This window comes from Bufo gargarizans, chromosome 8 (assembly GCF_014858855.1).
Source record: "Bufo gargarizans isolate SCDJY-AF-19 chromosome 8, ASM1485885v1, whole genome shotgun sequence".
Lineage (NCBI taxonomy): Eukaryota > Metazoa > Chordata > Amphibia > Anura > Bufonidae > Bufo > Bufo gargarizans.
The window spans coordinates 169,080,044-169,105,522 of record NC_058087.1 but is presented as its reverse complement, the minus strand read 5'-3'; the positions used below and the strand labels follow the sequence as shown (position 1 = coordinate 169,105,522).

Here is a 25,479-nt window from a genome sequence, read left to right as displayed (position 1 = left end):
AGTGGCAACGTGTTGTTTGTTATGCATACATGTGAACTTCCACTTTAAGGCTGTCTCCCTTCCCATTTCTGGTGTGTATGGGGTTAAGGTGTGAGCAAGATGGAGCTGTGTGTGGCCTCTTGGTTCTTATAGTTCTGGTCTATGGAGCCTGAGGTCGGAGCTGACTTCTGCTTTAGGCTACTTTCACACTCGCGTTTGGTGCGGATCGGTCATGGATCTGCACAAACGCTTCCGTTCAAATAATACAACCGCATGCATCTGTTCAGAACGGATCCGTTTGTATTATCTGTAACATAGCCATTTTCTATTGTGCCATTGTAAATGGATCAGTCCCCATTGACTTACATTCTGTGTCAGGACAGATCCGTTTGCCCCTGCATTGTCAGGCGGACACCAAAACGCTGCAAGCAGTGTTTTGGGGTCTGCCTCCAGAGCGGACTGGAGGCAAACTGATGCATTCTGAACAGATCCTTATCCATTCAGAATGCATTAGGGCAAAACTGATCCGTTTTGGACCACTTGTGAGAGCCCTGAAACTGATCTCTCAAACGGAAACTAAAACGCCAGTGTGAAAGTAGCCTTAGTTGGAGTCATGCTGCTGTCCTGAACCTTCCCATCTGTCCAGCTTGAGGGCCACCTTGTTGAACATAGTTTGTCACCCCTTATGTATCCTCTGTTCTCTACCTTACCTGTGTTGATGTTTAGTTGGGGATTATGTTCAGGGTGTGGTGTACGTCTTGTTATTTAAAGTCTGGTCTTTTGGTGGTGTTTGTCCAGCATGAATGCAAGGTGTTTCCCTGTGTGTTGTACCTCCGGAAGGGGGTCCCAGGGTTTCCTGGAAGGGGGAACCACAAGTCAAGTCAGTGTGCTGCTGCTGGAGTGCTTGTTCCAGTGTGTGTTGTTTGCGCGGGGTGCTTACCCGCCAATCTGGTTTTTGCTACTGTCTTCTCCTTTCTTGTTGCTTGGCCTGCTGGAGACTCTGGTTCATCAGTGTCGTGGATGAACCGGTCGTCTCTTGTTCCTGACTCCTATTTCAGGGATCATTAGGGTCAGTAGGTCCCAGGTTCCGGAGTATGAGCCCCCCTACCATTGAGGCCGACTCATACAGTTAGGAGGTCAGGGATAGGATGAGGGTGGCGTTAGGAGGTTTCTAGCTCCCAGATCCCGGTTCCAGGCCTAGTGGCATATCCCACCTATCCTCATTATACGGTGGGGAGTTTCCCCCACTCCCCACCGTGACAATAACAGTCTGAAAATAAAAGGGATAAAAGAAACGCAATTTAATATGTTACGAGACAGTAGAAGTCCGGTTGCCTAGGGGTAGCAGGAAAATTGGCCAGTTAATCTGAGCTGTCCTTCAGAGAAATAATCACTTGCTACAGCGACACATACACCTTAAGAAGGTCTGCAGAGGTCTTCACTAACCCCCCTGCCTGTGATGTCATGACTGAGGCTCGTTTGTATGCTAATGGCCTTTTACTACAAAGTTTTGAGGTCAGTGCTCGGCTAAGAATCTGTCCACTAAGATAAATTTTCCTGTGGGCATCATAGTGACGTCATACCATTTCCATTCAACCCGTCATAATGTTCTGCAGACGTTCATATCAAACATGGAGGGGTTAGAGAGAGTACGGGATGCGTTCTTTAATTACCCCCTCTTGCAGAGCCCTGATTTGAGGTGACTTTCACACAGGTGATGCTGGTGGATGATCCAATTCCAATCCTGGGCAGCACACGGCCAAGTTATAAATTTGGTCCAGTATTTCTTTGTTGAATATTCATCTGTATGGTTTTTGATACTGCGGGTCACAAAATCCTCTACCTGACCTTTCAAATGGCTCCACCAGGACTAGAGGCTCTGAGGACATCTCAAAGGCTATTATAAGGTTTATGATAGGTAATATATCTGCTGAGTGAAGTTGTTCTGCTCCCCTGGTTTTGTGTATACAGACCTTGTGTTCTGGGTTTTAAAATAAGGCATCAATGATTGTATGGCCAGCTACAAGAATATCTGGGTGGGTGGTTCTCCTACTCTGAGATCTACAAATTATTTTGCTAGCTATACCACTACAATAGTGAACACCTGATAAAATGGCTGCTGCACAAATAACCTCCTTGCAGCGCAAAATAAATTTTACAATGCAGCACTGTTATCCTCCCCCTCTCCTACCCCATGGATAGCTGCATGGGGTACCATACCATACCTTCAACACTGACAGCAGCATTGTCACCCCTAATCACCCCTCCCCCACTGACAGCAGCATTGTTACCCCTAACCACACCTCCCACACTGACAGCTACATGGAGGGAAAGTGTCAGAGGATTTCTCCAGTCACGTCTTCTGTTCTGCAGTTGTTTTCCGGACTCTGGATGAACTACTCAGTGGGTGAAAGACCTGTGAGGACTAAGGACATCATGTGAGCACCGCTCTTCTCACCTCAGAAACTTCACAGATGCTGTAGGACTTGGTTTATCAGTGCAGTTTCATGTCAGGGAACCCCCAGACTGACCTATAGGAAATCTGCCTGCTGAGGCTCGTTACCATTCCAGGCCTGGAGGAAACTCTATAATAAAGACCTAGATTTACTAAATCATACTTGCCAATATTTGAGTTGGTAAAATCAGGGCAATGTAGGCCCCACCCATGGGAACGCCCCTGAACCAATAGTTCATACAAAATCAGAGATAAGTGTCCTGCCTGTACTATATTAGCCAACTTGGCAGTTGGTAAATTTGGGACAAATGGGCCTATTCCAGGGAACAACTCCAACCCGAGTGGGACAGCCCGAAAGCATATCTCCCAACTGACCCAGATCCGTCCTGGATTTCGGTGGCTTTCCCGTGGTCCAAGAACAGCTGAGGTATGTCCCTCTCTCGGCATCCACAGGACACAGACAGCTGATTGTAATGGGGAGCGAGCCATCTTCTCCCCACTTCACACATTGCACTGCTGTTCTGTGTATGAAGAGCAGGGCAGGTCGGGGATCAGCCTCTGCTCCTCCTCCTACACAGCAAGCGCCATGAGTATTCTGCCTGTTGCTGCTGGGGAGCGCAGATCATCAGAGGAACTAGGTGAGTATGTACTGTTTTTTTTTTTTACTTCCTATGAAAGGAGAACATATTAGGGCATAGTTACTGTGAAGTCGGTACATATCTTGGCATAACTACTGTGGAGGGGGCACAATGTCGGCATTACTACTGTGGAGGGGGCACAATGTCGGCATTACTACTGTGGAGGGGGCACAATGTCGGCATTACTACTGTGGAGGGGGCACATCTTGGCATAACTACTGTGGAGGGGGCACATCTTGGCATAACTACTGTGGAGGGGGCACATCTTGGCATAACTACTGTGGAGGGGGCACATCTGGGCATAACTACTGTGGAGGGGGCACATCTGGGCATAACTACTGTGGAGGGGGCACATCTGGGCATAACTACTGTGGAGGGGGCACATCTGGGCATAACTACTGTGGAGGGGGCACAAATGGGGAATAATTACTATGTGGGGACATAAAGGGGACTTGGTGTGTATGGTTATGATTTGGGCGGAGTTAGAGACGTGGTGTAGTATGGAAAAGCGTGCCATGGTGCGCATAGTGTGCAGCTCATAGTGTTCCTCTTTTTGATTTTCAAAAGATGGGAGGGGGTATATCCAAAAATTGCAGGGACTGTCTCTGAAAAATAGGGACAGTCCCTGTTAATTCAGGACTGTTGGCAAACATGTTGGCTATCCCTAAGCCACATTTATCATCCAGTCTGAGCCACTGTGATAAATTAAAAAATGTAAACACAAACCTTTTTTTTGCTATGTTTCACATTAACAACTGCTACTGCATAAAAATAATGTTCTGTCACTCCTCATTCTCCTGAATAAGTATATATATACATATATATGACAAATATGCCCTTTCTTCCCACATCAAACATGGCGCCACCATTTTCCAGAGGGAATATCCGCCTTTGTACGTCATTTCCGTCTTTGCGCACAGCGCGCCATTACCCTCTAGTCTTTGAATGCTTCTCATGGCTCCGCCCCCTTCGCTTCCTGATTGGCTTTCGGGTAGTTCGCGCCAATTTGTTTATCCTATCACAAGTGAGGGACTGGCGAGCGTTTCGCGGGAAAACTAGAGCCTCGCTGGATTTTCGCGCCAGTCGGTCAGCGGCCATAACGTGAGACCCGGGCTGATTCCTCACCTGCTTGTCTGTACTCCCTGCACTAAATAAAAAAACCGAGAGGAATGGCGGCTCCAGGGACTGTGGAGGTCGACGACCAGGAGTTGCGGGACGCTCAGCGTGAATACCTCGACTTCCTGGACGATGAGGTGGGTGAGGGGCTATTGTGTCTGCTCTGCCTTAGCTCTATGGGATCGGCCGAGAATTGCACCGACCTCATCTGGGTCCTTGTTAGGTTATAGTATGTAACACAAATTGAGACGTGACTGACTACGACTCCCATCATGCTCAGAGTTTGGGTGCAAGTACTATACAGGCTACAAAAATTTTGATAGAAAATGACAAGTGAGCTGTATTCATGCCTCAGTTTTTCAGGAGCTCTGCTTGCTGACAATGAATGGCAACATTCTTAGTTGCTATCCAGCAGCTAAAATATTGAGATCTTGCAGCTGAGGGTTTGTTACATTTGCTTCTAGTCTGGACAGTCTCCAGGGGTGTAGAAAATAATCCCCTACCTTTTAAACATCCTGCCCCTGCAGGGCATCCTCCACATGACTACTACCACCAATCTCTGCCGTTCGTGCATGTTACCTGCTGAGGCATGTGATTGGCAGCAGCAGGCACCATGATGGCGGTGTAAAAGCTGAGATTATTTTTTCTGCCCCCCCACCTTGCTCTGAGCATTTTGTAAAAAGCTGTTGGAAAACCCCCTTTAACTGCGCTGACACATTGTAGCAAATTGCGCCGCTGACATGTTTGTCTTGAGTGGATGCGATTGTGACGGAACTTCAGTAGTGGTGTTCACACTCTACAAGGTTTCTATTCAATGACAAAGCAGAGATACTGAAGATTTAGAACTGGACCCAAAGCATGATGGTCGTTCTGACATAGGAGTGGTCTCCAACCAGTGGCTCTTAGCTGCCTGGGCATGCTGGGAGTAGTAGTTGCACATCAGGCTGGAGACAACTGGGTCGATGTCCACATGACAAGGGATTTGACCTCGTCTATCAGAGGTTCTTGTCATCCAGAAAGAGTTAATTTCTCCAGGCGACCGTCGGCCGTTATGACCCCATATTTCTTTTTCTCTCCCCCGTTCTGCAGGAAGATCAGGGCATTTACCAGAGCAAAGTGCGGGACATGATCAGTGACAGCCATTACCGGCTGATCGTCAATGTCAATGATCTCCGCAGGAAGAACGAGAAGAGGGCGCACCAGTAAGTACGGGGCGCGGGGGAAATCGGTCACCTCAAGCCCCGCACATCGCATTCACCTCATGTCTTGTATCTACCCAGGCTCATGAACAACGCCTTCGAGGGACTCATCGCCTTCAAACGAGCTCTGAAGGACTTTGTTGCCTCCATTGATGCCACTTATGCCAAACAGTACGAGGAGTTCCATATTGGTCTGGAAGGAAGCTTTGGCGCGAAACATGTCACACCCCGGACACTAACGTCACGGTTCCTGGGCTCTATGGTGTGTGTGGAGGGGATTGTGACTAAGTGTAAGTATAGTTATCTGAGCTCAATAATGTACTGCCACCTGTGTACATGTATATAACTACTATAATACTGCCTCCTATGTACAAGAATATATCTACTATAATACTACTCCTATGTACAAGAATATAACTACTATAATATTGCTCTTATGTACAAGAATATAACTACTATAATACTGCCTCCTATGTACAAGAATATGACTACTATAATACTGCTCCTATGTACAAGAATATAACTACTATAATACTGCCTCCTATGTACAAGAATATAACTACTATAATACTGCTCCTATGTACAAGAATATAACTACTATAATACTGCTCCTATGTCCAAGAATATAACTACTATAATACTGCTCCTATGTACAAGATTATATCTACTATAATACTGCCTCCTATGTACAAGGATATAACTACTATAATACTGCCTCCTATGTACAAGGATATAACTACTATAATACTGCCTCCTATGTACAAGGATATAACTACTATAATACTGCCTCCTATGTACAAGGATATAACTACTATAATACTGCCTCCTATGTACTACAATATAACTACTATAATATTGCTCTTATGTACAAGAATATAACTACTATAATACTGCTCCTATGTACAAGAATATGACTACTATAATACTGCTCCTATGTACAAGAAAATAACTACTATAATACTACCCCTATGTACAAGAATATGACTACTATAATACTGCCTCCTATGTACAAGAATATGACTACTATAATACTGCCTCCTATGTACAAGAATATGACTACTATAATACTGCCTCCTATATACAAGAATATAACTACTATAATACTGCTCCTATGTACAAGAATATAACTACTATAATACTGCTCCTATGTACAGGAATATAACTACTATAATACTGCTCCCCTATGTACAAGAATATAACTACTATAATACTGCTCCTATGTACAAGAATATAATTACTATAATACTGCTCCTATGTACAAGAATATGACTACTATAATACTGCTCCTATGTACAAGAATATGACTACTATAATACTGCTCCTATGTACAAGAATATAACTACTATAATACTGCTCCTATGTACAAGAATATAACTACTATAATACTACCTCCTATGTACAAGAATATAACTACTATAATACTACCTCCTATGTACAAGAATATAACTACTATAATACTGCCTCCTATGTACAAGAATATAACTACTATAATACTGCTCCTATGTACAAGAATATAACTACTATAATACTACCTCCTATGTACAAGAATATAACTACTATAATACTGCTCCTATATACAAGAATATAACTACTATAATACTGCCTCCTATGTACAAGAATATAACTACTATAATACTGCTCCTATGTACAAGAATATAACTACTATAATACTGCTCCTATGTACAAGAATATAACTACTATAATACAGCTCCTATGTACAAGAATATAACTACTATAATACTGCCTCCTATACCATTTTATTCAGGTTCCCTGGTTCGCCCTAAGGTGGTGCGCAGTGTCCATTACTGTCCAGCAACAAAGAAGACGATAGAGCGGAAGTACACAGACATGACCAGTCTGGATGCGTTTCCGTCCAGCGCCATTTATCCCACCAAGGTACAACTCATGATCTGCTGTTCTGTAAGGTTTACATAGAACACAGACATCCTAAGCAAAAATAAAGAAATTGGGCAACCTGATTGGAAATGATCAGGTGTCCACTCACTGACTACAAACAGATCTGGCAAATGTCGAGAAGCATATAGTATATAGAAGTATCGTTTTTCATTGTATGTCTGTAAAGTGCTGTGGAATATATTTGCGCTATATAAGTGCATAGAATTGTATGGTATAGTGACCATACAGTCTTCCAATTGTCCACTAGATGTCAGCACACAAGATAACACTTCTGACTTGCAGACCCTGCCATGTTGCTTGCAGTGGTCACTTTTAAACGCATCACTGGTTGACAGGGTTAATAATGGCTGCTTTTCTGTTCAGTTATTTTTATTTATTTTTTACTTTTGCTTTCCTTTTAGTTTTGAGCTTTTATGTTTTTACTTATTGTGCTCACTCAGGATGAGGAGAACAACCCGCTGGAGACAGAGTACGGCCTCTCCCTGTACAAGGACCACCAGACCATCAGCATTCAGGAGATGCCAGAGAAGGCTCCTGCCGGTCAGCTGCCACGCTCTGTGGACATCATCCTGGACGATGACCTGGTGGACAAGGTGAAGCCTGGGGACCGTGTGCAGATTATTGGGACCTACCGCTGCTTACCGTCCAAGCAGAATGGCTACACGTCAGCCTCCTTCAGGTAACGACCCCCCCCCCCCCTCTCCACCATTATGGCTGACATCCAGCGCTCCTTGGAAGGTTCCTCTAAACTGTGTCTGTGTAGGACTGTAATGATCGCCTGCAACGTGGTGCAAATGAGCAAGGAGGTGGCCCCGGTCTTCTCCGCCGACGACCTGAACAAAATTAAGAAGTTCAGCAGGACGCACTCCAAGGTACGACACTGCCATGGTGTGTACCTCTGATGGGAGTAGTAGTGGTCCTTCACCTGCCATCTTCTGCTTCTCGACAGGATGTGTTTGAGCAGCTGGCCCGCTCGCTGGCCCCCAGTATTCATGGCCACCAGTACATTAAGAAGGCCATCCTGTGCATGCTGCTGGGAGGGGTGGAGAAGGTTCTGGAGAACGGAACCAGGATCCGAGGAGACATAAACCTGCTGCTGATAGGTACGGTGATCCGAAAAAACTGACGGCAGCTATGAATGTGAATGTGTGGTCTGCCCACCCCCAGGTGCAGACCACATTTTATGTCTCCCACCCCCTGTACTTCAAGGTCACTGACTTTTTGTTTTGTTTTCTTTGTTTAGGTGATCCTTCTGTAGCGAAGTCCCAGCTCCTGCGGTACGTGCTGTGCACTGCCCCCCGCGCTATCGCCACCACCGGCAGAGGGTCGTCAGGAGTGGGTTTAACCGCAGCAGTCACTACTGATCAGGAGACGGGTATGTACGAATGTCTAGTTCATGTCAGGGTCGTCCAGTAATTTAGAACTTGCCTGTCTTTAATTGATGGCTTATGTCTTCTACAACCAGGGGAGAGAAGATTGGAGGCCGGTGCCATGGTGCTGGCTGATAGGGGCGTGGTCTGCATCGACGAGTTCGACAAGATGTCTGACTTGGATCGAACGGCCATCCATGAGGTCATGGAGCAGGGTCGCGTCACTATTGCTAAAGCTGGCATTCACGCCAGGTTAAATGCACGCTGCAGTGTGCTGGCTGCAGCCAATCCCGTCTATGGAAGGGTGAGTCCCTGATTACAGGTTATCAGAGTTGCAGAGGCTGCAGCGAGTACATGCGAGTCTATGCACCACTAAAAAAACGTTTATCACCTATTGTTCCCAGAGCGCTAAATTGCTATTCTGTAAAATCTGTGTTGCCATATTGGTCATCATCCAGCTTTCCCACGAGCCCTTTGTAGGTTTGTTCATGTTAACTCATTCCGGATTTTAATTATTTTTGCTTACAGTATGATCAGTACAAAACTCCCATGGACAACATCGGCCTTCAGGACTCGCTGCTTTCCCGTTTTGATCTCCTGTTTATCATGCTGGATCAGATGGATCCAGAGCAGGACAGGGAGATCTCTGACCACGTTCTGCGTATGCACCGCTACAGAGCCACCGGGGAACAAGATGGAGATGGTGAGGATGCTTAACCCAACACAAAGGTGTTGGCTTCTACTCCAGTCAGCTTCCAAAGCTGCATTCATCATGTTGTGGTTTCCTGTTAGGCTACTGCCTCATTGCCTGTAATGTGCTCCGCAGTGGTGCCTGTAGTCCTAAATGGTACTAAGCAGTGCTAACCGGTTCCGATAGTACACTTATACTTGTTGGCATTAAATGCTGGGAGTTGTAGTACCCACAGTGCATGATTCTGACTAAAGGGGTCTTCCTCGAATTTTATAAAGCCAACTTAAAAAAAAAATTCAGTAATGCTTGATTTTCAGTTTTATTTTTCATAATGAAGATAATAAAAAAAAATAGCTCTGCTTGTTTCAGTGACTAGAAACATGGACACCTAGCTGCTGAATCTTTCCTTCTTGTATCCTCCCGTGATGTGACTTTCTCTTTCGTTCAGTTAATGTTTTCAGCATCTATGCCTGCTGTCAGTGACTGGAGCGTCCTGAGATGACTAGGTCTGTAACACCGCAATGTGTTTACTTGGAGCCGGAAGACCCCTTAGTCTATCTTCTGCAGTCTTTGGCAGTATAACTACTACAGCTGTCGACTTGGCAGAATGTTCCAGTCACTGACATCAAGCGGAAATCTTCATCTGTGGGGAATTGAAACCATTTTGTGGTTTTTCTAGCCATGCCCCTGGGCAGTTCTGTGGACATCCTCTCCACCAATGACCCCAACGTCAGCCACGAGGAGCAGCAGGAATTGCAGGTTTACGAGAAGCACGACAGTCTCCTGCATGGCGTGAAGAAAAAGCGGTAAGTCGTGTGAAGGCGCAGGACAACCCTGCCCCCTAGTGATTGCATGGAGCTAATAGTGTTGATATCGCGCAGGGAGAAGATTGTTAGCGTGGAGTTCATGCGCAAGTACATCCACGTGGCTAAGATATTCAAGCCAGTGCTCACCTCCGAAGCTGCAAATTACATTGCAGAGGAGTATTCTCGTCTGAGGAACCAGGACCAGATGAGCAGCGACGTGGCCCGGGTGAGTTCTGGAGCAAAAAGTGCTGCCCCCATATGTCCCCTGGCTCACCCCTTGTGTGTTTGCCTTTGTTAGGGGGGTTGTATAAGGGACAGAGCTAAAATATATACTTTTTCTGGACCACCACTAGGGGGAGCTTTAGAGTCCAGTTATAAACGTGTATGAAGTGAGCTCCCCCTATTGGTGAATGCAAACAGACATGGTTAAATGTATTAATGAAAGGTTTTATTAATATTCATTATTTCACAATCTCTGCTTGCTGTTGGTGAATGAGAGCATTCTTGTTTGTGTCCTGTCAGGATGTATAATTCTAATCCAATTTCCCCCCCCCCCCCCCTTGTTTCTAGACCTCTCCGGTGACTGCTCGTACCTTGGAGACCCTGATCCGTCTCTCCACCGCTCACGCTAAAGTGCGAATGAGCAAAACTGTGCAGCTGCAGGACGCAGAGGCGGCAGTGGAACTTGCCCAGTATGCTTACTTCAAGAAGGTGAGGCGGTTTTGTGGTGAACCCATTCTAGTATATTGGGCTACATTCACACAATGGTGGGGGGAACAAATGGCAAAAGGGTCCATTTGTAATAGCTGTTTTTTTCACAATGCCTTTTTGAAAAATGAGCGTTAAAGGGCAGTGTGTTCGGTGACGTCGCGGTGTGAAATTGTACCAGGCAAATATAGGGGGCAGTACGGTGCGTAGCGTATCTCTGCTATAAATGAGTTGGAGAGATGAAAACTGACCACCTTTTTGGGGAATTGACAGAGCAGCGACTTTGTACTTTTACTTTTTGTACTGCGCCTCTCCACCATTTACTAGCAGATGCCTCAAATATGCAGTACCCACATACAGCCACTGTGTGTCACTGTTGCTTCCACATGTCTAATGCGCAGTACCCACATACAGCCACCGTGTCACTTGCATCCACATGTCTAATGCGCAGTACCCACATACAGCCACCGTGTGTCACTGTTGCATCCACATGTCTAATGCGCAGTACCCACATACAGCCACCCTGTGTCACTGTTGCTTCCACATGTCTAATGCGCAATACCCACATACAGCCACCGTGTGTCACATTACACAGATACAGATGGTGACTTTTTGGTCAAATTTTGTAAGTTTCAGACTTTGGAAGTGCAAATTGTCTTAAACACCAGGAAATACATTTTGGCTTTTAAGGTGCTGGAGAAAGAGAAGAAACGAAGGAAGAGGGACGAGGACTCTGATGCAGAGGAAGAAGAGCAGCAGCCAGCGTCTACGGACAGGAAAACCAGGAAGAAGAGGTAGGGGCTCGTATGTTATAACATGTCTGTGTTCTGGGTGGGAGATAGTGGCGGATGCCTTGGCCTCCATTTTGTGATACCAGTGTATAGATATCTTGCATTACCATTAAATACTGGTTCCTCTTCCTCCATGTTGGATTTCATTACTAAAACTTGAGGCAGATTAATGTGACTGGTTACTAAAAGGTGTTCTCCCTGTAGGAAAACAGGGACGGAAGGAGAGTCGCATGACCCCTATGACTTCAGTGATGCAGAAGAGACTCCTGATGGTAAGTCTCTGCTTTTTGACGCCTCTTTAAATGTGTTATAAGCCTGTTTGCTGTCATTGAATAGACTTGTAGAGGAGTTGCGCTAAAGTTGTACTCTGCAGTCTGTCATGACGGTTCAGTGTCTGTAGAACTTCAGCTTAAAGGGGGTATTCAGGATTGTTAGTTATCCCTTATTTACAGGATTAGGGGATAAATATTCGATCGGTGGGGGTTTTCTTACAGCTGGGACCCTCACTGATCATGAGAACAGGGCGGCCTGTGCCCTGTAGCCCCCCTGAAATGACCATTGCCGCCGCTCCACTCATTTGTAAGGGAGTTCTGCAGATGGCAGAGTACAGAATTCCCTTAGAAATGAATGGACGAGCCACGCGCTGCAGGGGAGCTACAGGATACGAGGCCCCCGTTCTCATGGTCATGGGTCCCAGTGGTAGAAAACCCCAGCCGATCTGATGGTTATCCCCGATCCTGTGATTAAGGGCATAACTATAACCAACTAGAATACCCCTTTAAGTGTATCGTGGGAGAGTTTGACATGAATATCTCCCATGATGCTCTGCCCTTGTGCAGTATAGGATCTTATTAAGCTACTGGGGTGTCCACCATAGTGCCAGTGCCTATGCCTTCCATGTGCCAGGGAGAACTGGGATTGCAGCTCCGGGTGCAGTCAATAAGGTATACATGAAGTATATGCAGCTGTTTAGGATTTCCCACTTTCTCTGTAATGCAGTTGTGACATGGCGTAAGATATCCAGCCTCACTTCTCACTTTGTCTCCCAATTACAGTTCATTCACCAAAGCCACAACCAAGCCAAAAGGCTGAATCCTCTGAGGAGACCGGATTGTCGGGGGAGAGGTGAGTCTTCCACCACAGTATCGCTAATCCTGTATCAGAGAAACTTCGGAGCCCTGTTTAACCTGTTCTCTGCCACAATCGAAGCAAATAATGGTGCAATATATACTAATATAGAACTTGTATGGGTGCACAGCCCAATCTCCACTCAAGGACCCCAGGGCTGTCCATGTAGGATGCCTGTTACACGTACACATGCATAGATGTCTGCCATGTGCATGTCCCTTTATGAGAATCTATTGAAGCTAAGACTAGAAATTCTCTTCTGCTGCTTTTGTGGCCACTAATATTCTGCCCCATTTAATTTTCCAGGCTGAAGGATTTCAAGGCCGCCCTCCTCGACGCCTTCAAAACTGCCCACGCCCAGTCCATCGCCATGCCGAGCCTCATGACCTCCATTAACAAGAATAACGAGAATCCCTTCTCAGATGGGGAGGTGAAGGCTGCGCTGGAGCTTATGGAGGAAGCAAACCATATCATGGTTTCTGAAAACATTGTGTTCTTAATCTAATGGACTAATGTTAAAAGCAGAATGAGTGGCCGCAGGGTGTTAGATGGCCACCCGTGTTCTGCGTCCCTTGTGTGGGAAACGCTTTAATGTAGAGCAGGTTCTACATTGTTACAAGTGTCTATACTGCATTACACGTTACGTGTAGTTTAGGCAGGGATGCTCAACCTGCGGCCCTTCAGTTGTTGTAAAACTACAACTCCCATCACTGCCTGCTGTAGGCTTTCCTGGCATGCTGGGAGTTGTAGTTTTGCAACAGCTGGAGGGCTGCAGGTTGGCCATACCTGAGTTTAAGGAGTCATTTACGAAGAGCGCTAAGGCTGAGTTTTGGCGCAAAAAGTTGCAAGACCCCGATTGTGCGACTTGATAAATTTGTTGCACAGGTGTTTAATGCCATCGTTGCCACTTGGGAGTGATGGGGTGTGGTGGGGGCAGGGTCGTCAAGCCCTGCTAAGAGTAGTTGTTTTTACTCCAGGTGCTTGGACTTCCGGAGGTGCGCCTAATTTGATAAATCCTGAGCTTTCTTCGCCAATGTCAGTCTTTGTAAATTACCCCGTGTGTCTAGTGCAAAGTCTAATGGGGAGGGACATGAATTTTTTTTCTTTTGAATTTAAGTCATGCTTCACCCCCTCAGTGCCATCACTTAACATAAGATGGTATCAGTTTTTCCTGGAGCGTCCCTTTAAATCTAGGGTGTAGAATCTGTCCTCCTGTGGAGATTTGCACCAGTTTTTCTCTATTTTAGTTTATATTTTTTTAGGGCTCATGCACACAACCATATGTATTTTGCGGTATGCCAAAAAAAGATGACATCAGTTTTGCATCAGGGTTTTTCTTTTTTCTTTTTTTTGACATGCGGACCCGGAATGCACTGAGTAATTTCTGTTTTTGTTCAAGTGCCATTTGAAATGAATGGTTCCGTATACGGGCCTTTAAAAAAAGGAACAGAAACAGAAGAAATACATTTGTGTGCATGAGCCCTTAGAAACGTCTGGGTGACAACCCCCTGGCATTTTCTGCCACTCAAGTTTTTATTTACAGGATTTTCAATTGGAAATGTTCTGTAAAGTTTTCTCATGCTAGGTTAAAACTTATTTTTTTAAGTTTTTTGTGTGAGATTTGGAAGAGTCCTGTACATTTTAATACTGTTTTTATCCCGTTGCTGTTGTGACACTTTTACTTGTGTGTGTATATATACATTTTACCTACCAGTTGTAAAGTTTTTTTTTAATCTTCTGCCGTTTTATTCTTGCACATTGATAATTTGTAATTTTGCCAAATAAAGGCAGAAGTTTAGGATGTTTGTGCTTATTTTGTGTTAAAGAGCTACACCACCCAAATCTGAAAACCGTGCAGTACTGATGTCCTTATGTCGAGTGTTTTCTCTCATGGAACTCCCTTTTTGGACATCCGGTCACCTATGTAGCCCCCCCTAGTTGTCATTCACAATGTGATTACTACTACCCTTCTCACTGCAGACATACTGGAGTCTCATCGTGTAATGTAACATAGTAACACAATACATAAGGCCAAAAAAGACATTTGTCCATCCAGTTCGGCCTGTCATCCTGCAAGTTGATCCAGAGGAAGGCAAAAAAAAAACCCTGTGAGGTAGAAGCCAATTTTCCCCACTTTAGAGGAATAAAAAATTCCTTCCCGGCTCCAATCAGGCAATCAGAATAACTCCCTGGATCAGCGACCCCTCTCTAGTAGCTATAGCCTGTAATATTATTACACTCCAGAAATACATCCAGGCCCCTCCTGAATTCCTTTATTGTACTCTCCATCACCACCTCCTCAGGCAGAGAGCTCCATAGTCTCACTGCTCTTACCGTAAAGAATCCTCTTCTATGTTTGTGTACAAACCTTCTTTCCTCCAGACGCAGAGGATGTCCCCTCGTCACAGTCACCGTCCTGGGGATAAATAGCTGATGGGCGAGATCTCTGTACTGACCCCTGATATAGTTATACATAGTAATTAGATCTCCCCTCAGTCGTCTTTTTTCTAAAGTGAGTAACCCTAATTGTGATCTTTCAGGGTACTGTAGTTGCCCCATTCCAGTTATTACTTTAGTTGCCCTCCTCTGGACCTTCTCCAGCTCTGCTATGTCTGCCTTGTTTACTGGAGCCCAGAACTGTACACAGTACTCCATGTGTGGTAGGACTATGTTCTCATCACGGGCATCTATGCCCCTTCTGATGCAACCCATTATCTTATTGGCCTTGGCAGCAGCTTCCCGACACTGGTTTTTGCAGCTTAGTTTGCGGTTTATTAAAATTCCTAGATCCTTTTCCATGTCAGTGTTACCGAGTGTTTTACCATATAGTATGTACGGGTGACTTGCATTATTCCTTCCCATGTGCATAACCTTACATTTGTCAGTGTTAAACCTCATCTGCCACTTGTCTGCCCAAGCCTCCAATCTATCCAGATCCCTCTGTAGTGGTGTACTGTCCTCTTCAGTGTCAATTACTTATTACTTTTCATCTGCGAAAATTTATATTTTACTGTGCAAGCCTTCTACAAGATCATTAATAAATATATTTAAGAGAATAGGGCCCAATACTGACCCCTGAGGTACTCCACTAGTGACAGTGACCCAATCTGAGTGTGTACCGTTAAGGCTAGTTTCACACTAGCGTTCGGCTGTCCGCTCGTGAGCTCCGTTTGAAGGGGCTCACGAGCGGACCCGAACGCTTCCGTCCAGCCCCAATGCATTCTGAATGGATGCGGATCCGCTCAGACTGCATCAGTCTGGCGGCGTTCAGCCTCCGCTCCGCTCAGCAGGCGGACACCTGAACGCTGCTTGCAGCATTCGGGTGTCCGCCTGGCCGTGCGGAGGCGTGCGGATCCGTCCAGACTTACAATGTAAGTCAATGGGGACGGATCCGTTTGAAGATGCCACAATATGGCTCAATCTTCAAGCGGATGCGTCCCCCATTGACTTTCAATGTAAAAGTCTGGACGTATTCGCTCAGGCTAATGTCACACTTAGCTTTTTTTTTTTGCAAATATAATGCAGACCCACCTCACTGCAGAAGAATGGGTGGATGCACTGGAGGCTGTGATTCGTGTGTCACCCTCGGTTAACAATAGGCTCATCCAATTGTTTATGCTGCACCGCAGTTACCTGACTCCTACCAGGCTGCATAAGATGGGGAGGATGTCCCAGCCGGATTGCCTTAGGTGTGCTCATAGCAATGCCGACTTCTGGCATATGATGTGGGAGTGCGGACACATCAGATCATATTGGCGTGATGTGCTTGCAATCTTATCATCCCTAGGAATGGGCCCTATACCTCTGTGTCCCAAGGTTTGCCTGCTGGGTATTTTGGATACTGATGGGTGGACTCACTATAATAAAATACTTCTGAGCGAATCCCTTTTTATGGCCCGCAAAGTGATTGCCATTGAGTGGATGGCGGAGGAATACCCTACAGTAGGCATATGGAAGAAACTTGTCAACCAGATTATACCGTATGAAAAAGTACTTTATGTGAACAGAAAATGTCCTGAGAAATTTCAAAAAGTGTGGGGTCTGTGTTGTGATTCTAACCTGACTACCTCGCCTGGTTCTGCAGTGTCTGTGGATTCTTGAGATGTTGCGCTGGGAATGATATGCGTTTCTCCTGAGCCTCATGGAATGTACTATTTATCAGGAATGTATGCAGGTCCTATATGACAAGTTTAGTACGGAATGATGTGCTCTGATGTACCTATGCCAGATATAATTGATGTACCTGTCACTGTATGCTGCATGCAACATATTCTGTGTGCGTTTGTCTGTACCGTGTAAGTGCCTTGTTACTCTTTTTCAATAAAACGAGTTTAAAAAAAAAAAATATATAATGCAAACGGATCCGTTCTGAACGGAGCCTCCGTCTGCATTATTATGATCGGATCCGATCGAACGCTAGTGTGAAAGTAGCCTAACCACCCTCTGTTTTCTATCCCTCAGCCAGTTACTTAACCACATAGATACATTTTCTCCCAGTCTGAGCATTCTCATTTTATATACTAACCTTTTATGTGGTACAGTGTGGAGGTCACTGTTAAGGGTGCGGGGTGCTGTCTATCTTTTAACGACACACAAATATTAAATGAAATATACCTGAGCGAAGCCGGGTCCTTCTGCTAGTGTGTGTGTGTGTGTGTGTATATATAGATATATATCTATCTATCTATCTATCTATATCCCTTCCAAGAGCCTTTATTTTTCCATTGATTAAGTTGTATGTGGGTTTTCTTTGGTAGTTTTCAATGCTGCCATTTTAGGATATACATAACTTACTGTAACTTTTATTAACTTTCTGTGGAAGGGGGGTGGGGGAAAAAACAGCAGTACTGCCTCTGAGTTATCAATTTAGCTGGGGGTTTTTTGGGCATAAAATAACTATTCTCTGGTTCAGTCTGATTACATCACTTTTGCACAAAAAAATTGCATCACTACATCCCAAGAGCCATAACTTTATTTTTCTTTCGGTTCGAGGGTTTGATTTTTTTTTTGCAGCACAACAATTTTTTTTCCATTGAAAACTTTATTTTCAATTTAAAATGTATTTTTAACTTGGAATTTTTTTAAGAATTGGCAAAACTAATTTTATAAATTTACTTGTCCCACAAGGGGACTTTAACAGGCGATTTTTTGATCACTTCTGTAATAACCTGTGCTGTTTCTGCAGTGGAGAATACTACTGTCAATGCAATGCTGACAGTCACCAGCAGGCTGCGCCAGAGTAAATGGGAAAGTAGAAAAACCTTAACCAAAAGCTAAAATGCTTGTATGCTAGTGAACCTTTTAGAGGCAGAGTGCCCAAACTACAACCCAAAACCCACTTATTTATCGCAAAGTGCCAACATGGGCATTTACCCTGAATACTAATATAGTATATCTTCCATGTACTTTATCATTTATCTATAATAGCCTGCCTACATTCAGTGAGCAGTCTGTGCCATTCATAGCATGCCCTGCGCTGATGAATGGCAGAAAAAGTCTAAGGCATAGTGTTACATCTTGGACTTATTCCAGGGTGCGGGTGCCCTGAGTGCCGCCTCTGGCACCCGTGCCATAGGTTCGCCATCACTGGTCTATGCGGTCACAAAATGACAAATCTGCCACCAAAGATGACCTTGTTTTTTTTTTTTTGTAAATTCTTTATTTAAGACTTTTTTCAATTTTTAACAACCCATAGCATGATGGGCAGCAGGATTAATAATGAGTACAACATACTAATAAAGCATGAATACAAGAAATGACAAATAACAAGTCAAAAATTGCACATCCTTACTCGGAAATACCACATAATCATGTGGAACAGTAGAGAGCAAATGGAATCTAAAATCACTGAATAGACGCGGAAAGGGGGGGACAAGGAAGGAAAGAGGAAGGGCGAAGGGAAGGGAAAAGGGAAAGGAGACAGCATTCCCGAACCTGCACTCTCACTCAGATGCTAGGATTGTTTTTCCTTCCGCAGATTCAAAGAAGTCCAACCAACGACTCCAGGTCTTGGTGAACTTTTTTTCAGTATGTCTCAATGATGAAGTGAGGTCCTCCATTCTCATAACCTCCTGAACTCTATTAACCCACATTGATAGGGAGGGAGCAGATGATTGCCTCCACAGACTGGGGATGCAGGCTCTGGCCGCGTTTACCAAGTGTCTTACCACAGACTTGTTGTAGGATGACAAAGGAATCTCGCACTGATGGAGCAGGAAGAAAGCAGGTGACTTAGGGAGGGTATATGTAGTGAATTTAGAAGTAATTTCCCACACTGAGTTCCAAAATGTCGATAGAAGGGGACAAGACCAGAAGATATGTAGCAACGTACCCCTCTCAGAGCCGCAGCGCCAGCAGAGGGGAGAGGTAGATGGGAATATGGAGTTAAGTCTAGTAGGGACTCTATACCAGCGTGACATGAGCTTGAAACCCGATTCCTGAATATTACTGGCCATAGAAGTTTTGTGGATGCATGTGAAAAGTCTCAGCCGTTGGTCCGAAGAGAGCGTGATATCCAAGTCAGCTTCCCATTGTGAGACAAAATTGGGAGGAGGTTGGTCTGGGGGAGATATTAGTAAGCCATATGCGCGGGAGAGGGTACGTCTAGTTACTCCAGACTGCTCACAGATGAACTCAAAGTCCGTCTTATCACGAGCGTACGCAGACGCAGGAGGGAGTGTAGACATAAAGTGTGTAAGTTGTCTAGATTGCCAAGGATTAAGAGTAGGCGTTCCTGATATCTCTGAAATCTGTTGAGGGGTAAGCCATTGGTTTGAGGCAGTCAGATGATGGGCCCTAAATTTGTTACATCTTATTAGTTCCTTAAAGGGACCGCGCTCTAATCCTGGAGGGAATTGAGGGTTGCCCAGGATAGGGAACATAGGAGAAGGGGATGGAGAGATACCCGGGTGACTTTGAATACTGGCAAAGGCTTTCAAGGAGGGGCCTATAGTCGGGTGCAGGCGTGCTTCCAATGGGGTCTGGGTGGACAACCAAGGGATGGCTGACAATGGAGCAATCAGAAAGGATTGCTCAACTGAGACCCATTGTTTGTAGGCTTGGTGACGACACCAATCTACTACCCTAAGAAGGTGTGAAGCCCTATGATATGAGAGGAAGTCCGGGAGCCCAAGACCACCCTCAAGCTTGGGACGGAAGAGTATTGACCTTGCTATCCTGGATGGTTTACCTGCCCATATGAAATGTGTCAGCATTTTCAGAAGAGTATGGAAGAAGAGTCTGGGGATGTGTATCGGTAAGGCTTGGAAGAAAAATAGAATTTTTGGCAGGACATTCATTTTAAAAATGGATATCCTTCCAAACCATGAGAACGTTCCAATATTCCACCTGTCTAGGTCTGATTTTATATTCCGGAGAAGAGGCGGGTAGTTGACCTGATATAATTCCGAGAGTGTGGGGGTGAGCAAGATCCCTAGATATTTTAGAGACGACCGAGCCCATTTAAAGGGAAAGTTCTCCGAAATAGATTGGACCGTAGAAGCGGGAAGAGTTATGTTTAAAGCTTCCGATTTTTGATAATTAATTTTAAAGTTCGAAAGGTGAGCATATGTCTTTAGTTCCTGCAAGAGGTTCGGGAGCGTAACCCTGGGATTGGTGAGAAAGAACAGAAGATCATCAGCGTAAGCTGCAACCTTGTGCGATGTCTCACGAATCCGTAGCCCTGAAATATCGGGGTTCCCCCGTATATGACACAGAAGCGGCTCTAGACAAATCACGAAAATTAAAGGGGAAAGGGGACAGCCCTGTCTTGTTCCATTGCGAATAGACAGGGGCATGGAAAACTGGCCATTCACCTTAACCACTGCCGTGGGGTTGGAGTAAAGATTAGTAATACGAGCCAACATTTTATCCCCCATACCCACGCAACGTAGAGTTTCAAACATAAATTCCCAATTCACCCTATCGAACGCCTTTTCGGCATCGGTAGATAGGAATAAAGTTGGGGTCTTAGAAGTGACGGCTTGATAGATCATGTTAATTGCTCTTGTAGTGCTATCACGGGCTTCCCTAAGGGGCAAGAAACCTGTTTGGTCTAGATGAATTATTTTTGGAAATGTGGTAGAAGGCGAGTGGCAAGAATTTTAGAAAATAACTTCAGATCTACATTGATCAGGGAAATGGGACGGTAATTTTGGCAATGGGAGGGATCTTTCCCTTCCTTGGGTACTACTGTGATGTGAGCTCTAAGAGTGTCATTTGGAAGAGTGCGGGCCCTATCCAACGAGCTAAAGGCAGCTATAAAATGATCAGGCAAAATGTCCTTAAACTGCTTATAGTAGGAAAGCGTGAGTCCGTCCGGACCAGGAGCCTTCCCAGTTTGGGAGTTTTTAATAGCTGCCTGTAACTCATTTAATGATATGGGTGACTCCAAAAGATGACCTTGTTTTTAACTACTGATCTGCCAGTCATTTTTTTGCTGAGGATTTTGAACATAACCCTCAAGGTTTTGTCTTTCTAGGAGTTCTCCAAAAAAACATAATAATCACAGGGTGCACCGGAGTGATTCCTCTGTGATCTGCTACAACCCACATGACTGACACCAGAGGGACCCTTATTGACTGTACTGGGGTCTTGTATTCTGCTGGACAGCGTCTCGCTGTATTTTGTCAGTTGTTGACTGAGGCTTTTCAAAGGGCCCCCCCAATGTCTGGGCACCTCATATAGGTTATGCTTACTCCGTTCCCCGACACCCGCGATGCTAGGGAGGCTTGTCCTCTAATAACTCAAAATCCCCTAAGAAGGCTACATCACAACCCTTCAAAGTCTTTGCTGAAATGTTATAATAATTATAAGCTATTGCTTGTGCACTTGTGCAAAAGGTTGGATTCGTTCATCACATCGTCCTCTCCAGAGATGTCGTATCATAGGATTGTTCCCGGGCTGTTCTATTTGGAGCAGTGGGGCCTCAGAACCCCTATTCCTATGGTGCGCCCCCATAGACCACCAATAGATTTCTATTACTGGAAAGTTGACACCGTTCTCAATCCTTGACCCAAAGATCCGGCAAAGTTCTGCACCGAAGGATGCGTAAATCTATGCGTTGTCCTGAGAGCTGGGTCCGGGTCGCCCTGGAGTTGGGTGGTTTGCTAGAAGTGTTAATTTTTGTAGATGTGATTAAATAACGAATGCATAAAAAAAATCACATAGTACATAAAATCTGTTTAATAGTAATAAATACACTTTACATGGTCCCCAGATACCCAGTATGTTTTCAACAGTGCAAAATACAGAGGAACTAATATTGCTTTACGACTGGTCATCTGCACAGCAACTCCCATCATTCACCAGGACTGTCCACACTGAGGAATTGAAATTATCCAATTTGTCCACCAGGGGGTGCTAGTGCTTTAATATTACTACAGGCTGGGTCTGAGAATCTGATTTCATAGTTCATTCATTGACGGTTTTTAAAAAGGTGTTTCCTGTTTCAAAAACATTCAAGGATCATATACAGCCATAAAATCACATCTGACCTCTGAGGCTAGCGATTGGCTGGAGCATGTGGTGACGTCATCGCTGCAACTAAACCAAAAAAAAGCCTAGTGGGAAGGATGAAAAAAGGGTGAATATTTAACCGTAATTGTTGCTTTGGCTGACTTTTTTTTTTTTAGAATAAATTAGACAACCTTTTAATCTAAATAGATCCAAAATGATGTGCTCATTTATTCCTTAAAGGGGTTGTGCCAAACATAAATTACCGGATAGGAGATAACTAGCTGATCGCTTGGGGGTGGAATATGACTACTAGGAACCCAGCAATCAGCTAATTATCCCCTTACTCAGGATAATTCCTTTAAGGCATCAATGAGCACAACATTTTGGAACTATTTAGATAAAAAAAGAATTAAAGAAAACTGGTCATCAGCCAAGACCCCATAATAATTTTTTGTCTGATACAGAGCTCCCTCCATAGACACTGTTAAATAGAAAAAAAAAATTGCTACCTGCAGCCTCCACTAGAGGGAGCTCACTGCATACTGATTATATCCTGATCTTCACTGACATACCCTAGTGGTGGATGAACGTATTTTTTTTCACCTTTTTTGAAAGAAGCAGCCATATTTTACTAATCTTGGACACCCCCTTAAAATTAAATGCACTACAATTTCATGGTGAAATGCTAAAATAGAAAAAAAAAACATAAATGAATGATACTGTCAGCAGCCCTCGTCATGTTATAGTGGTTCCTTCATATTTGCCATTTTGGCTCTCCTGTGGCCCCAGACCGGCAAGTTCCTTAAGGTGCGGTCTCCGAGCATCATCCGGTTAACTGTTCTCTCACTTCGGGGTCAACACACGTGCAGCCGACCGTAATCACCCTCTCGTCTAGCACCAGCATGTCACCATCTCTCCGCAGGTAAAGGATGTTCCTCTTAATGGGGACCGCATTCCAGTCATTGCTTATGCATCTGTCGGAGCAGACGACCTCAACAATCCGTTCTGGATACCCTCTGGGGTTGATTATGTTCCTGTGCAAATGAGAGAAATTAATACATTTTTGTGTTTTATTTATTTATTTTTATAATATGGTTTTATTTGTTTTCATAATTTTTTTATTTAAAAAATTGTATTCAAAACTTTCCGAGCTGTTGGTCATTTCTGAGTTCTGCATTTCTCAGCGTTGAGGACACCATTAATCCGGAACGAAATCCCCAGCTCCATTTGCTGAAAACTTACTGTAGCAGATGACACATCATGCTTACTTCCGCTCAAAATCGGAAAGATGTCCACCAGTGCCATCAGCTCAGGACTGGCAGAAACTAGCAGGAACCAGGTACACCCTTCTACTGTTTGGAGACATCTGGCCAGAAGTGGTCTTCATGGAAGAACTGGGGCTAAAAAGCCAACGTGGAAACAAGTGACCCAACTCTGCCCAAATACATAGAAACTGTGAAATATTTGGCCGTAACAGAAGATAGGAACTGTAAAGCCTGGTGGATGGTCCTTGCTAGTGAAGATGGAGTTGCCATTTGGCCAGGATTATGGTGTCCTCAATGCTGAGAAACAGGCAGATACAGTGGATATAAAAAGTCTACACACCCCTGGTAAAATGTCAGGTTTCTGTGATGTAAGACAAAGATAAATCATTTCAGAACTTTTTCCACCTTTAATGTGACCTATAAACTGTATCACTCAATTGAAAAACAAACTGAAATCTTTTAGGTGGAGGGAAGAAAACAAAAATAATGTGGTTGCATAAGTGTGCACACCCTGATGTAGCTGTGTTCAGAATTAAGCAATCACATTAAAAATCCTGTTAAATAGGAGTCAGCATACACCTGCCATCATTTAAATTGCCTCTGATTAACCCCAAATAAAGTTCAGCTGCTCTAGTTGGTCTTTCCTGAAATTTTCGTAGTCGCATCCCACAGCAAAAGCCATGGTCCACAGAGAGCTTCCAAAGCATCAGAGGGATCTCATTGTTAAAAGGTATCAGTCAGGAGAAGGGTACAAAAGAATTTCCAAGGCATTAGATACCGTATACCATGGAGCACAGTGAAGACGTCATCATCAAGTGGAGAAAATATGGCACAACAGTGACATTACCAAGAACTGGATGTCCCTCCAAAATTTATGAAAAGACGAGAAGAAAACTGGTCTGGGAGGCGACCAAGAGGCGTACAGCAACATTAAAGGAGCTGCAGGAATATCTGGCAAGTACTGGCTGTGTGGTACATGTGACAACAATCTCCTGTATTCTTCATATGTCTGGGCGATGGGGTAGAGTGGCAAGACGAAAGCCTTTTCTTACCAAGAAAAACATCCAAGCCAGTCTACATTTTGCAAAAACACATCTGAAGTCTCCCAAAAGCATGTGGAAAAGGTGTTATGGTCTGATGAAACCAAGGTTGAACTTTTTGGCCATAATTCCAAAAGATATGTTTGGCGCAAAAACAACACTGCACATCACCAAAAGAACACCATCCCCACAGTGAAGCATGGTGGGGGCAGCATCATGCCAAGGGGCTGTTCTTCTTCAGCTGGAACTAGGGCCTTAGTTAATCTAGAGGGAATTATGAACAGTTCCAGATACCAGTCAATATTGGCACAAAACCTTAAGGCTTTTGCTAGAAAGCTGAACATGAAGAGGAACTTCATCTTTCAGCGTGACAATGACCCAAAGCATACATCCAAATCAACAAAGGAATGGCTTCACCAGAAGAAGATTAAAGTTTTGGAATGGCCCAGCCAGAGCCCAGACCTGAATCTGATTGAAAATCTGTGGGGTGATCTGAAGAGGGCTGTGCCCAGGAGATGCCCTCGCAATCTGACAGATCTGGAGTGTTTTTGCAAAGAAGAGCGGGCAAATCTTGCCAAGTTGAAATGTGCCATGCCGATACTCATACCCAAAAAGTGCTGTAATAAAATCAAAAGGTGCTTCAACTAAGTATTAGTTGAAGGGTGTGCACACTTATACAACCATATTATTTTATTTTTATATTTTTTCTTCCCTCTACCTAAAAGATTTCAGTTTGTTTTTCAATTGAATGGTACAGTTTATAGGTCACATTAAAGGTGGAAAAAGTTCTGAAATGATTTATCTTTGTCTCATTTTTTTACATCACAGAAACCTGACATTTGAACAGGGGTGTGTAGAATTTTTATATCCACTGTACTTAGCCATCATACAATACCATCAGAGAGGTGTCTGATTGGCTC

General features: G+C 44.4%; 1 protein-coding gene across 1 annotated transcript; it reads left to right on the top strand.

Annotated features, from left to right (window-relative positions):
- Window positions 1-4,110: 4,110 nt before the first annotated feature.
- MCM3 (minichromosome maintenance complex component 3) lies at window positions 4,111-14,573 on the top strand. The gene is made up of 17 exons (XM_044302942.1): window positions 4,111-4,325; window positions 5,278-5,390; window positions 5,469-5,677; window positions 7,153-7,283; window positions 7,745-7,983; window positions 8,068-8,176; window positions 8,254-8,407; window positions 8,548-8,679; window positions 8,770-8,978; window positions 9,203-9,377; window positions 10,045-10,171; window positions 10,247-10,397; window positions 10,742-10,882; window positions 11,570-11,673; window positions 11,875-11,942; window positions 12,726-12,795; window positions 13,105-14,573. The coding sequence occupies exons 1-17, from the start codon at window positions 4,242-4,244 to the stop codon at window positions 13,301-13,303; spliced, it is 2,415 nt and encodes an 804-aa protein (XP_044158877.1). The 5' UTR covers window positions 4,111-4,241; the 3' UTR covers window positions 13,304-14,573.
- Window positions 14,574-25,479: the final 10,906 nt, after the last annotated feature.